The sequence below is a fragment of the Garra rufa genome, chromosome 13 (genome assembly GCF_049309525.1).
Source record: "Garra rufa chromosome 13, GarRuf1.0, whole genome shotgun sequence".
NCBI lineage: Eukaryota > Metazoa > Chordata > Actinopteri > Cypriniformes > Cyprinidae > Garra > Garra rufa.
The window spans coordinates 22,958,162-22,972,783 of record NC_133373.1 but is presented as its reverse complement, the minus strand read 5'-3'; the positions used below and the strand labels follow the sequence as shown (position 1 = coordinate 22,972,783).

The 14,622-nt window shown below is 37.5% G+C and overlaps 1 protein-coding gene across 2 annotated transcripts; it reads left to right on the top strand.

Moving 5' to 3' along the window:
* cyp2ad6 (cytochrome P450, family 2, subfamily AD, polypeptide 6) lies at nt 1-7,602 on the top strand. Of its 2 annotated transcripts, XM_073853029.1 has the most exons (9): nt 1-258; nt 2,542-2,704; nt 2,913-3,062; nt 4,777-4,937; nt 5,086-5,262; nt 5,358-5,499; nt 6,096-6,280; nt 6,367-6,508; nt 6,601-7,602. In XM_073853029.1, exons 1-9 carry the CDS (start codon nt 76-78, stop codon nt 6,774-6,776), a joined length of 1,479 nt encoding a protein of 492 aa, XP_073709130.1. In that variant the 5' UTR covers nt 1-75; the 3' UTR covers nt 6,777-7,602. The 2 variants fall into 2 exon arrangements, with proteins under 2 accessions (XP_073709130.1, XP_073709131.1); XM_073853030.1 differs by lacking the exon at nt 2,542-2,704 and having other exon boundaries at nt 146-258.
* Nucleotides 7,603-14,622: the final 7,020 nt, after the last annotated feature.

Below are 14,622 nucleotides of genomic sequence, written 5' to 3'. Positions count from 1 at the left end.
CTCTCTAACACACACAGCCCCTGTTCACAACAGCCTGGTTTACTTCAGAAGAGCCGGTTGCCCATAGACTCAGCCATGATTTTATATTCCTTGTATGAGTGGCTGGATTTTAAAAGCTGCTTGTTTTTGATTTGTTTACTGCTGCTGCTTATTGATTTGATCAGACATAAAAATCCAGCAAATTTTCCACCAGGACCCTGGCCGCTACCCATCCTAGGAAATGTCTTCACTGATGTTAACTTTAAAACTGTGGACCAGGTGAGGCACTCATGAATTTATTACAACACAAATAATAAAATAACATAAAGAGCTAATGTAAAATATTTGTCAATGACGTGACGCCTACATTTTCAGTCCGACTGCATTTTTTCAGTTAAAAATTGATTTAAACACATAAAAAGATACTTCTTCCATGTACGGACCCACTTTAACTTTTCAAAAAAGAGTAGTAATTTGTAATTTTTCTTTTTTTCAAAAGTGTCAAAATATTACGTGGTGCGACCGTCCAGCCATAGCTGTTGTTTTGAAAATCTTTGAAATTACCCTAAATTTATTCATATTAATTTTCTGCACTATTTGGCATGATTTCCAAAGTGTTTTGTAATCCTGTGTAAAATTGCAAGGCAATTGTATTTATATTTCCATTTTATGAAATATCATGTGGTGCGACCATTAAGAAACTACCATTTTGAGACTTTTATGTTGAAATCCATTCAAAAATAGGACTTTGCATTATATACCAATTTGCCAAGGACCCATTGAGGCATCAAGCAGGTTTGTAACTCTCTTTCAAGTCCAGAAAAAAATAGCCTTTTTAACAGCTTGTATATAGTTACCACATTTGTATATCTTGCGGTATGACCTCAAACAAACAATGAATATTACGTTTCTACAAGTATTTATTTTTATTCCAAATTTCATAGTGAGCTTTTGTGGGAAGCTAGCTTGTTTTGTTTAGGTGGCCCATTCTGAGCTTGTTAAGATACTTAGATATATGTCCCAGATTGGCAGTTTTTGTGGTTTTATATTCAATTAATGGTTTATATATATAAAATACTTTGTATTAGTATAATTTGGAATAGATTTTTATGCAATTCAGACAGTTTATGTTTAATCTATGTACAATATCAGAATTTTTTTTTTTAAATAGCATGTAATTTTAGTTTGGTTCATATGCATTCATTAGTAATTTATTATTTATTAATAACTATTATTTATTGAAAAACGCTATCTATTTTACCAGATTCCACTGCAAAGCAAAGTAAAATAAATGCTCGCCCTTGACAACAAGTTAATTCTGACCCTGCATTCAAGCATTAACTCAAGATGTCATTTTCTACTGTAAGAAAGATGTTCATGCTGTCATCTCAGAACTTTAGCCAGCAACCTCTAAATTGACCCTTCGGAAAGACCCACCCCCTTAGTTACAGTTGCTACGTCCAATAAACCATGGCAGTTTTATGCCACACATCATGTTTTCTTTCAGTGAAAAATACATCACAGAGCAAATAGGACACTGACAACAACCCGACATACAAGACAGAGTAGGTTACAATATGGTATGGTATGAAACAAAGTCTCAAATTTTGTCTTTTTTTTTTTTAAGAAATTCAAACAAATACTGTTTTGTGGTTCTTTTAATGTGTCCTGACAGATTGCTGTAGCGCTATAGTTCAAGCATCACATGACCTGATCATTTCTTCATCTTTACTAGTTATAGCATGAAATAAACATGACTGAACATCAGAAGGTATCTTGTTTCAACAGTGAAGAGAATACACAAAATGTTTCACCAATGTTAATCTTTGTCAGACAAAATGGCTTATTTGGTGTTATGATTGCTCAGATCGCCTGTTAATCAAACTCTCGGTTAAGGGGTCACACATCTCTTTAAATAGATTTTTAATGATATAAGGTCTATGTGTCATTTAGAGCGACCATTCATCATGCGGTGCGACCAATAATAACAATAACTGTATTAAATTAAAAATAATATATCTATTTTCTGTGGTTGAAACATGAATTACCGCTAGAGTATGATTAAGCAAATTATATTTTTACAATATTTTTTATCAGTTTTATGCAATTTACAGGAAAAATAAGTCTGCTAACTAAACTGTAAAAAAACATTTTGTTGAGTCAACTTAAAATAATTTGTTACCTGGCTGTTTAATTTTTTTTAAGTTTAGTCAACTTAAAATAAGTTTTGTCAACTTGAAATGCTAAGTTGTGACAACTTAAATTTTAAGTTGAATCAACTTAAATATCTAAGGCAGCAGGGTAACACATTATTTTAAGTTGACTCAACAAATAGTTTTTTTTACAGTGTATATTTAAAAAGGTAACTGAAATATTAGAACAAAAATAAGATAATTATTTACAAAAACTCCAAATAAATGCAAATAACTTGTTTCTAAACACTTTATTTACTGAGAACACCTGAAAAAAAGTAACCCTAACCCTAACCCTAATGCAGAATTTTTTCTTCACATGTACTACTTGATTAGTAATTTAGTTTTTTTATTTAATTTTATTTTTCAGCTGATTGAGAAGTATGGTAACATCTTCAGTGTCAGAAATGGAAGTGATAAAATAGTGCATGTGTCTGGGTTTAAAATGGTGAAAGATGTTTTGATCACTCAAGGGGAAACTTTCACTGACCGCCCTGTTTCACCTTTATTTGACACACTTTATAAAGGCAGAGGTAAGTAATATATGGAGTGACAATAGCAGGATAATTGGTGATTACTGCTATAAACGTGTACAGTTTTATTGCATATAAGCAAAGTGTTCTTCTTGCTTAAATTATTGATGCTAATAATCTGGAGTATAGAAAGACATCCTTGACTGTACAGCAGGTCTAAACACAATTTTCTTCCATTGTCTTTAATGCCGACCCCTAACTGAGAAAGGGTTGTCATTTAACAACGGCTATTCATGGAGGAAACAACAGCAGTTTTCCATGAGTCACCTGAAGAACTTTGGAGAAGGGCGGAAGACTCTAGAAGAACATATACAACAAGAGTGCTACTTCCTCTGTGGAGCCTTTAAAGAAGAGCAGGGTAAGAACCCATCTACAATTTTCCATGAGGAACCTTTAACATCCCTTCCAATGCACAAAAGTTTTTTTTTTATATTGGAAAACGGTTCTTTAGATTATTGAAATGTACTTTAAAGTCTGTGTAAAGCAATATTAAATATGTGTGGGTTTGTCACATCATAGAAAATGCCTAAAAAATACAGATTGTACTGAATGCGAAAATGTTGAAAAGCTGTTTAATGTTGTAACTCCAAAATTCAGTACTACATAGATAGTTCACACTTTATGTAACATGTTTTCAGCAATACATTTATAACATTTATAATGTGTTTAGAGACTGATTTCCCTTTACATGGACTTCAAACTAATAAAAACATATTTGTTTTTTTAAAACTGTTTACTCCAAGGTTCTTTGTGGAACCCAAAATGATTCTTCTAAGGCACCCATGAAACACCCATTTGAAACCTTTATTTTTAAAGAGCAGGTCATATGAATTTTTAATGTGTTCTAATGTGTTGGAGTTCCCTACAACAGGTATAAACATATCTAAGGTCAGAAAACTTTCTCAGAATAAACACTGATGCGTAGAGTCATTTGTCAATGATTTCAAAACGATTAATTTGAAGCAACTTTGAGCATAATGTCTGTAAACCCCTCTCTTCCATAAGCCTACTCTTTTCTGATTGGTCAGCATCTTGTGATTGGCACAGAGAGAGGTACTTGAGCAAGTTAGCGAGCGCTACCATCTGTGTTGCCACGTCCATGGTTGTTTTTGAAGCGATACCAATAATGTAACATTTAGCCCCTGGAATGTGAATTTACCGGGGAAACCCATACAAAAAGCATGTTTTTTACACCCTGGAATGTGATTTTTAACAGGGGACATTAAAAATTATATTGAGTAGCAATTGGGTGGGTTTTTGTTGTGAAATCTGGCAACCCTGATGCACCTTTACAGAAAACAATAATATAGTGCTCCAATCCGTTCTTAAAATAATGACTTTAAAAAAATTGTTTAACACTTACGCAAGGGAATCACGCCCACAGCTAAATGTTTAGCTGCTAAACTGTGAACGTATAACAGAACAATAATGGTGGATACGTTAGCCAAATTCTAACATGACTAACTGACGAAACAACGCTATGTGTGAACCAAAACAAGTCTAAGTTACATTCTTTATTATTAAACGAAATAATTAGAACAACGACAGTCTACATTAATCGACACATTCTAGTAGTGGGTTCACAACGAATTATCAGAACTATTTCAGTAAGACAGTAATGTTGGGGTTTACCTGGAAACCTAAAGCTGCACTAGGTATTCATCACATATTAGCACAAAAAATAGATATTTTGAGCACTCACTTGAAATTGTACACATAAACATATCAATCGTACTTACAGGTTGTGGTTCGAAGATGCTTGTTAAAGGCCAAAGAAGATGAAAGTAAAGATTAGAGAAGCAGTCCTTGGTAAAATGACAGTTTTGAGTTGTATAGCTGCAGTTGAGTTGTTCAGCAATAAAAACAAAACAAACTTGCTTTTACATTGCAGAACACAGCATCTTCTTAAAATGATGAACTTTGCAGACTGTTTACATTGAAGGATAGCTACGTTACAAACTGCAAAAAAGAGATTTTTCAAAAACCCATATGACCTGCTCTTTAAGTGTCTAACATCAAAATATTCAGTAAACATACATTCATTCTGTCATTGCCTCCATCTTGTCACACAGGCGGCCCATTCAACCCTCTGGTGAAAATCAACAACGCAGTGGCTAATGTAATTGGTAGCCTGGTGTTCGGCCATCGATATAAGTATGATAATGTTGATTTCCAGAAGCGTCTACAAATGAGCGCAGAGTCAGTGTTTCTTACCGGATCTGTGTGGAACCAGGTAGCGTCCATTGAAAATAAAACGTTTTGATACGGTATGCATTTAAAAGAGCACTTAAATCTTTCACATATTAAAACACTTGTGTTTAGGGAAAGACTGTGTAAAAATATAGGTGTACAAATGATCAAAACATTATCTTTTTTTTTAGCTGTATGATGCCTACCCAGGTATAATGAAATGGTTGCCAGGACCTCATCAGACAATAATCTCAAACTACCAAAAGTTAGCAAACTTCCTAGAAGAAAAGGTTGAGCAACACAGACAAGACTGGGACAGCAACAACCCTAGAGATTATATTGATGCCTACCTGGCAGAAACAGAGAAGGTAAAACATGGTCATCATTTTAAGTTCTGGATCAATAACAGGTGATTTAATATACTGCTACTTATTACGTCCTTGTGTTTCATTTTGGGCCTTAGAGGAAGAATGACACCGAGGCAGGGTTTACAATTGACAGTCTGGTGTGGTGCACGGTAGACTTGTTCGAGGGCGGAACTGAAACAACGACCAACACACTCCGATGGGCTCTGCTTTACATGATTAAGTACCCTGATATTCAAGGTACAAAAATATTATGTATTTAAATTCTATCATTAATTACTCACACTCAAGTTGTTCCAAACCTGTAAGACCTTCGTTCATCTTCAAAACACAAATGAAGATATTTTTGATGAAATCCGAGAGCTTTCTGACCCTGCATAGACAGCAACGCAACTGACACGATCAAGGCCCTGAAAGGTAGAAAGGACATTGTTAAAATAGTTCATGTGACATCAGTGTTAAACCGTAATGTTATGAAGCTACGAGAATCCTTTTTGTGCAGAAAGAAAACAAAAACAACAACTTTATTTAACAATGTCTTTTCTTCAGTGTCAGTCTCCGCTGTGACACGATGGTAGTAACAATGTCCTTACTATCTTTTTTGGCCTTGAACATGTCAGTTGCGTTGCTGTCTATGCAGGGTCAGAAAGCTCTCGGATTTCATCAAAAATATCTTAATTTGTGTTCCAAAGATAAACTAATGTCTTATGGGTTTCGAACAACTTTAATGACAGAATTATTGACAGAATTTTTGGGTGAACTACCTTTATACGGACAAAACAGCTGTATTGTGTTGTTGCATCTCAACAATGTTCTCAAAATGTTTCCTTATCTAGAGAAGGTCCGAGCAGAGATTGACCAGGTGATTGGCTCCCGTCCGCCTACTATGTCCGATAGGGCAAACATGCATTACACCAACGCTTTCTTCCATGAGGTTCTCCGAAAAGCAAACCTTGTGCCTCTGAATATGGCTAGAACTGCGAGAAAGGACACCACTCTGGGAGGCTATTTTATACCGAAGGTGAAATAAGAACATTGTGTTATTTTTTAATGTTTTAACATTTATTATGCGTTTTAAATAATCAATTATTTTTGTGCTGAATTAAGGGGACTGTGATGATCACTAATCTGACATCAGTGCTGTATGACAAACATGAATGGGAAACACCAGACACCTTTAACCCCGGACACTTTCTAGACTCTGAGGGCAAGTTCTGCAGGAGAAATGCCTTCTTTGCCTTCTCAGCAGGTACAGTTCATCCATTATTTCTCCTGCACATGAAACATATGACTGCTAAATATGTAATTCAGCCTAGTAATACAACTGTGATCTATTGACAGGTAAAAGGCAGTGTCCAGGAGAGCACCTGGCTCATATGGAGCTGTTCATCTTCCTCACCATCCTCCTGCAAACCTTCAGTTTTAGCCCTCTTCCTGGTGAGGAGCCCAGTCTGGAGAGCCATGTGGGCTTCACACAAGCCCCTCTGCCATACAAGCTCTGCGCTCACCCGAGATAAATGGTGCCAAATCCTGCAGGTTGAAGTGTATGCAGTGTAGCAGCTTATATGCAAGAAATATCACAGCTTCATTTTGTTCACGTTACGCTTTGGGACTTTTTTATATGCAAACTAATACATATGTGACCCTGGAGCACAAAAACAGTCATAAGGGTAATTTTTTTATTAAGTTTTTGGCACCATCTGAAAGCTGAATAGATAAGCTTTTCCATGATGTATGACAATAGTGGGCTGAGAAACTATTTGAAAATCTGTAATCCAAGGGCGCAAAAAATCTAAATATTGAGAAAATCGACCTTTATAGTTGTTCAAATTAAGTTTACAATACAATGTATTGTTGGCTATTGCTACGAATATACCCGTGCTACTTATGGCTGGTTTTGTGGTCCAGGGTCACATATGTAAAGTCATTCAAAGTGTACACTATGCCCTTTTTTACTATTCGGCTCTAATGTCTCACCATTACATAGATTATAATCAGTAGTATAAAAACAGGAAATGTGCTCTGGCCTTAAACAATTGCCTCCAGTCTACACATGGAAAGAATTTGTTCAATGTGGGAACCTTTTTAGAACCTCTGTTTAGCTCTTTATGCATTATTACTTTCCCTTCTACAGGATGTATTGATTAGGCATAACTTTATGAATATGTGCTTGCCAGCCTTTTTATTACTCCAGTAGGATGCCATACCTTTGATGGTGATTAGGTGGTTTTCCCCCTTGTTTGTAATCGCTTAGTGTGTGTGCTGTCTTAATATTATTGTATTATGTTTAATGTTACGTTTACTATGTTTTTGACCAAATAAATGTCAAATCTATCTATCGATCTATTGCTGAGGTCAAAAATTTACATACACCTTGCAGAATCTGCAAAATGTTAATTATTTTATCAAAATAAAAGGAGATCATGCAAAATGCATGTTATTTTATTTAGTACTGACCTGAATAAGATATTTCACATAAAAGACATTTACATATAGTCCACATGAGAAAATAATAGTTAAATTTATAAAAAATGACCCTGTTCAAAAGTTTACATACACTTGACTCTTAATACTGCGTTGTTACCTGAATGATCCACAGCTGTGTTTTTTGTTTAGTGATAGATGTTCATGAGTCCCTTGTTTGTCCTGAACAGTTAAACTGCCTGCTGTTCTTTAGAAAAGTCCTTCAGGTCCCACAAATTCTTTGTTTTTTTCAGCCTTTTTGTGTATTTGAACCCTTTCTAACAATGACTGTATGATTTTGAGATCCATCTTTTCATGCTGAGAACAACTGAAGGACTCATATGCAACTATTACAGACAATTATCAAATGGTCACTGATCCACCAGAAGGAAACACAATGCATTAACAGCCAGGGGTGAAAACTTTTGGAATTTAGGGTAAATTTAACTTATTTTGTCTTTTGGGTAACATGTAAGTATCTTATGTAGCTTCTAAAGGGCAGTTCAAAATAACATTAAAAAAACAAAGAAAAATGTACACATTTTCATTCTGTTCACACCCCTGGCTCTTAATGCAGCGTTTTCCTTCTGGAGCATCAGTGAGCATATATGTAAACATCTTTTATGCAAAATATCTTATTCGGGTCAATACTAAATAAACCCAGAGACCACGCCGTGTATAACATTTTGTATAACCCTTCTTATTTTGTAAAAATGATTAACATTTAGCAGATTCTGCAAAGTGTATGTAAATGTTTGACCTCAACTTTATCTATGGTTCCATTTATTTGTGGAGACATTCTATAGTTTCTTCATTCTATATGATTTAGAAAATTGTTTTCTTATGGGGACCAAAAAATTTCACCACAAGGTCAGAATGTACTATTATTTGGTCCTCATGTTGAAATACCAGGTACACACTGCTGTGTTTCTATCATTTTATTATTCACCTTTACCCTGTCTATCTGTAAGAATTAAATCATGCACCTTTGTGATTTTGCAATTTTATCTCATCAATCCTAGACATGTAACCCTTCCCTGAGTGACCATTAGTGCACTTTGATTGATTTAAAAGCTATAAACATGAATTTGATCTACTCTCAGAAAAAGAGTACAAACAGGGCGGTACCCTTTAAAAGGCATTAATATACACTCTAGGTATTAATATGTACTTTTAAAGCTTTTATATTTGCTTTTAAGGTACTAATATGTACCATTATTGGGTAAATGTAGTACAAAAATGTACCTTTGATATTTTATGCCTTTGGGTACTGCCCCAGCTTTGTATGGAAAGAGTTTTTGACATATCAGGTTATACTATTCCTGTCACCTATTCAAATAAACAGGTTTCTGAACTGAGTAAAGCAGTACACTATTAATTCACCATTATAGAGTATCTGTCAACGAACATGACCTTCAAAACCTACAGTAGGTACAGGACCGCAGTCAAAACCTTTGCGTGTTTTGAACTGACATTTTTTGTTCTCTATTTACACTGCAAACCAAAGAGCAAATATAGCACTGGATGAATGTGCGAGAGTAGGGAGGATTCAATCATTAACACTATGGCAAATGTCAAGCGTGGTTAAAATGAACCTGCAAGGCTGCTCGTCTTACTCATGCTGCAGAGAATAACTCAATCTGAGGAAGACTTCCCATTAAAATTGATAAACGTATCAGCTGACATACTTTACATTTGACACTCACACAACAAGAGTAATCTAATCAAAATTAAGATCAAAATCAGGTGCTTGAGCACCTGCCCCTTTGGCTCCTAGTGATCAAAGTGCCCTTTTGTTAAGATTTTTTTTTTGTAATAATATAAAAATAAAATATTTATAAAAAATAACGATTTCGCGACAGCCTGCCCAATCGAACTATTAGTAAAAATAATTAATAATGTTTTAGCTGTAAATAGAATGACCCTCGTGATGACCTTTCACGTGACGACCCCACCCGGAAGTTCACGCGATCCGATCAAGTTTATAACGCTAAGGATCTTTTTTTACAGTCTATGCTAAGGATAGACACGTTCGTGGCTGCTGGTAAGTGTTTTCACCAGATTTAACGTTACTTATTATTATAAGAATGACGTGAAGAAAAGAGATTATGCACGAGTATTTATACTTTTTTTTATAGTTTGTGCATGTGTAGTCTGCTCTGAAATAGCTGCCGATAATGTTAATGTCGTCATGTAAAAAAATCGTAAATCTATCGTAAAGGAGAAGGCTCCTGTAGGCCCTTAAAAACTCCTCAGTTAGGTTGTATCAAATTTAAGGCCATAAAAAGTTTTATAATGTTAAATAGTATAAGAAAAGACTTAATTATAATTTAGGAGGTCTTACATTTGGGAACGGAAAGACGAGAATCGCGATAGGGCTGGATAAAACTTCAGAAGGCAATGATGTCATTGAATAAATATGCACGCTGCACGTTTCAAAGTCAAAACGAGGCACTGATGTCTTTATATGAATGTAACTGTCCTCAGAAACGTGTCGTTAGCATTTTCATTTCACGTCTGATAAAACTGCGTAAATGCTGCTTTGTGTTCAGCCGTTCCTAAAGCGCCCCCTCATGACAGAGAATGAATTTTTATTTCCACATTTTTTCAGCTGTTTATGGTCAAATTATTGCAATTATCGACCTAGTTTTTATGCCGTTTTTAAATACAATATAATAAATTATAAACTCGATTTATCCCTTTTAATGTTATAAAGGCTGAAATTCCATTGTATAAGATATTTTGTTTTTGTGTGAACCTGTATCTGAATTATAAATCATGCCATTTTATGCCTTAATATTCTACCGTTTACAATCTTACAATACAATACATCAGAAAGGCCGTAACCAGGGTTTGAAAATTAGTGAGGTCCGAAGTAAGGTGTTAAGAATTGTGCTATAACACCCACAAATGCACCAATAAGATCTGTTACCATTGTAAATTTGCCCGTGTAATTGAAGAGTGTGCGCAAAGAGCACAATATGACTGACAGGACTGGAAAGTTCGTTTTTTCTTTAAATGAGGGAATTTTTATTTTATAACAAGTTATAAAAATAACGTTAGAATAATGACACTGACATAAAACTTGACAACATCTCATTTGACCGTAGATACTGAATGAGGAAAAAGCATTTTTCTCAGGTACTGATAGAAGAGTCAACCGCTTTCACGCACGTCTTTCAAAATAATAGTCTAGCGTCAGAAAAAAAACAGAATTAACTTACGTTTATTGTTTCTTTAACTGCACACTCCGCGACCCACTAGTTGAGAAACACTGCTTAATTAATGTTTTTTGATGACTTAAAGTTAACTAAAGAGCATGAGACGTCTTCCTGCTGGCCAGTAACGTTAACATAATTTGGCATAGTAGCCTATTTCATTCTGTAACAAACAGATTTGTTTTATGCTATTGTTTTTGATAGTGTTATATATTTATTTCAGATATTAACGATGATCACTGCATTTGTCTTACCGATTGTGGTATCTTCCTTTCAGCAATTAAGTTACAGATTGTCTATAAACATTTTTATGAATGTACAATGTTGCCAGATATTGCTACGAAAAACAAGCAATTACAAAAAGAAAGAAAAAGATATCTGAATGAAATAAGTTCAAAGCTTGTGTTTTGTAAATAAGATTAATATATCACTACCACGAACGTTCAACCTTCCACTTTATAAACGTCCCAAAGTGTCACACTAAATTGGAAAAACGAGTTAAAAAACAGGTATAATTGGTGGGTCCGGCAACAAACGGAGGCTGAACCCGCGCTCTCACTCAACGCGCTCTCAAGCCCCGTTCACTGCGCTAGCTTCTTCTCACAGCAACATGAATTGCAAACACTCATGTGATATGAGGTGGTTTAAACGGCTAAATAATCATTCAGAGAGCTTGAAATTTTATTTTTAAATATAAAAAATGACCGAGGTCCGGACCTCGGTGACCTCATAGCTGGCTACGGCCATGATCAGGGGCCACATATATTTTCAATAGTGACCACACAGAGTTTAATATAACAGTTGTTCTTTATTATTGTGTTTAACAGAGAGAAGAAAATCTTTAGGTTTGACTATTTAATACACAACAATTTCTAATCAAAATTAATAGGTCCAAAGAAAATATTTTTAAATCTTTTAAACATTAAAATGGTCTTTAATGTTCCATTTCTTTCTCAGAACTGCTTCACAGCATTGGCTGCTAGAAGCCTCTGTAATAATATGTATATCAGCAAGGAATGTGTCACAATATACAGTATAGTATTGCTGTACTTATGTTTTGAGCACAGCCCTATTTAGAGAGCCCCTTTTATAGTGATAAAAATATTACTAATAATGAATAATGGGTAATGGGGGTAATGAATAATGAATAATAAAGATAATGAATTTCAAACGAAAGTGACTGAACCGATCATGTTTTTATTAATATAAGTAGCCTACATATACATATAATTTTATATAGAAGTAACTGTCATGATCGGGGCTGTGGGTTTTCCCTCAGCCTCTCGAGGTCGCTATTCCCCTTGCACTACACTTCCCTAGTCGTTCACGTTTGTCTTGTCATGTGCACTGATTACACACACACCTGTTCACAATCACTATCAGGACTATAAGTATCATCTCCACTCACTCTGCTTTCATGTGTGCATTGTCCGTGTTATGTTGTCTCTCAATTCTCCGATCTTTGATTATGTTCTAGATTTTGGTTTATTTGTGTCTGAGTTCTTAGTTTGTGCCGTGTTGGCCTTTTGTTTGTTTATTTTGTGTTATATCCTCATTAAATCATTTCCTACCCGCTTTTGGACCCAGACCTCCCTTACTCTCCGTGACAGAATGCACACATCAAGAATGGGTCCAGCGGGGAGGATTTTTTTCGAGGCGGCAGTTCCCCGCTTGGAGGAGACGACCACTCGCTCGGCTATTAAGACGGAGGGAATGTCTTTCGAGGCGGCGTCGGCTGCACGGATGGAGTACATCTACGCCTGCCTGGCGATGGATGCCCGGAGAGCCGAGGCTATGCGGAGGCACCCCTGCTTTGCGGCGGGGGAGGAGGCGACAACCGCTATCTCCGTGCCTGATGCGACGACGTCTGCTATCTCTCTGTCTGAGGTGACGACGCCCGCTATCTTCGTGTCTGAGGCGGCAACGTCCGCTATCTCCGTGTCTGAGGCGACGACGTCCGCTATCTCCGTGTCTGAAGCGACGATGTCCGCTATCTCCGTGCCTGAAGCGGCAACGTCCGCTATCTCCGTGCCTGAGGCGGCAACGTCCGCTATCTCCCTGCCTGAGACGACGACGTCCGCTATCTCCCTGCCTGAGGCGGCGACGTCCGCTTTCTCTCTGCCTGAGGCGACGACGCCCGCTATCTTCGTGGCTGAGGCGGCAACGTCCGCTATCTCCCTGCCTGAGGCGGTGACATCCGCTATCTCTCTGCCTGAGGCGACGACGTCCGCTATCTTCGTGTCTGAGGCGGCAACGTCCGCTATCTCCGTGCCTGAGGCGGCGACGTTCGCTATTTCCCTGCCTGAGACGACGACGTCCACTATCTCCGTGCCTGACGCGGCAACGTCCGCTATCTCCCTGCCTGACGCGGCGACGTCCGCTATCTCCGTGCCTGACGCGGCGACGTCTGCTGAGGCTCCGTTAGCGGCAAGGCATGCTCGCGGGACCCCGCTACACGGCCCTGGCCCGCCATCCCTCCCCCTGACTTACCCTCCTCCGTACCTCCTCCCTCCAGACTTTAGGAACGTCTGGAAGCCGTTCCGTAGGGAGGGGGTACTGTCATGATCGGGGCTGTGGGTTTTCCCTCAGCCTCTCGAGGTCGCTATTCCCCTTGCACTACACTTCCCTAGTCGTTCACGTTTGTCTTGTCATGTGCACTGATTACACACACACCTGTTCACAATCACTATCAGGACTATAAGTATCATCTCCACTCACTCTGCTTTCATGTGTGCATTGTCTCGTGTTATGTTGTCTCTCAATTCTCCGATCTTTGATTATGTTCTAGATTTTGGTTTATTTGTGTCTGAGTTCTTAGTTTGTGCCGTGTTGGCCTTTTGTTTGTTTATTTTGTGTTATATCCTCATTAAATCATTTCCTACCCGCTTTTGGACCAAGACCTCCCTTACTCTCCGTGACAGTAACGTTAGGCTATTTTTATACTTCAAATTATATTCATGTTTTATACACTGGTCTGTACTGTCGCGGTGTTGGTACAGTGTAATTTGCTGCTAGCATGCAGCCTAACATCTGCCTCCCCCCCGTGAGAGACACCTAACTCTTTCCTACACACTTTGCAGAACGCTTTACTTTCATCATGTAGGGCTTTTGCAATCCATGGATACCTGCCCACCCACTCCTCCCGGTACCTGCAGAGACGTTTTAGCTTTTTTGCAGCATGTTGGGGTTCCGGTACACCAGCCATGTCAATTTCATGAATGAAAATTTGCTTAGCAGTGCATATCTTAATGCGTGCCTACGGTATATCTAAAAAAAAAAAAAACAAGATGCTGCAGCCAATGAGCAGCCGGCGGGGACTGGTTGCCAGGCTGGAGAATGACTCAACCTCGCTCCACGGACAGTTTTTTATGCTTTATCAGACAATAACTATTTAAGATTTTGCTTCAGTATAATTTTCGGGACAATTAGAGCGGGACAGCAGCTTAGATTTCGGGACTGTCCCGAATTTTTCGGGACGTCTGGTCACCCTAGTCCTGAACTAAACATAAATGCAATTAAAACTTTGAATAATGTATTATTTGTCTTATTAATGACATTGTTACTTATTACGTAAGTAACTGGATGCCTACAATGAGGTGATGGACCCGAGGGGCTCTTAGGTGCCCTTTTTATACTTTGAGCACCTGCCCCTTTAAAGGTCTCTGCACGGCCCTGATTACAG

Excerpts from the sequence above, each read along its gene's own strand:
- cyp2ad6 (XM_073853029.1), top strand. The coding sequence starts at position 76 with ATGATTTTATATTCCTTGTATGAGTGGCTGGATTTTAAAAGCTGCTTG. Across the intron at positions 4,938-5,085 it reads CCGGATCTGTGTGGAACCAG|CTGTATGATGCCTACCCAGG; the intron begins GTAGCGTCCATT and ends CTTTTTTTTTAG. Across the intron at positions 5,263-5,357 it reads ACCTGGCAGAAACAGAGAAG|AGGAAGAATGACACCGAGGC; the intron begins GTAAAACATGGT and ends TTTGGGCCTTAG.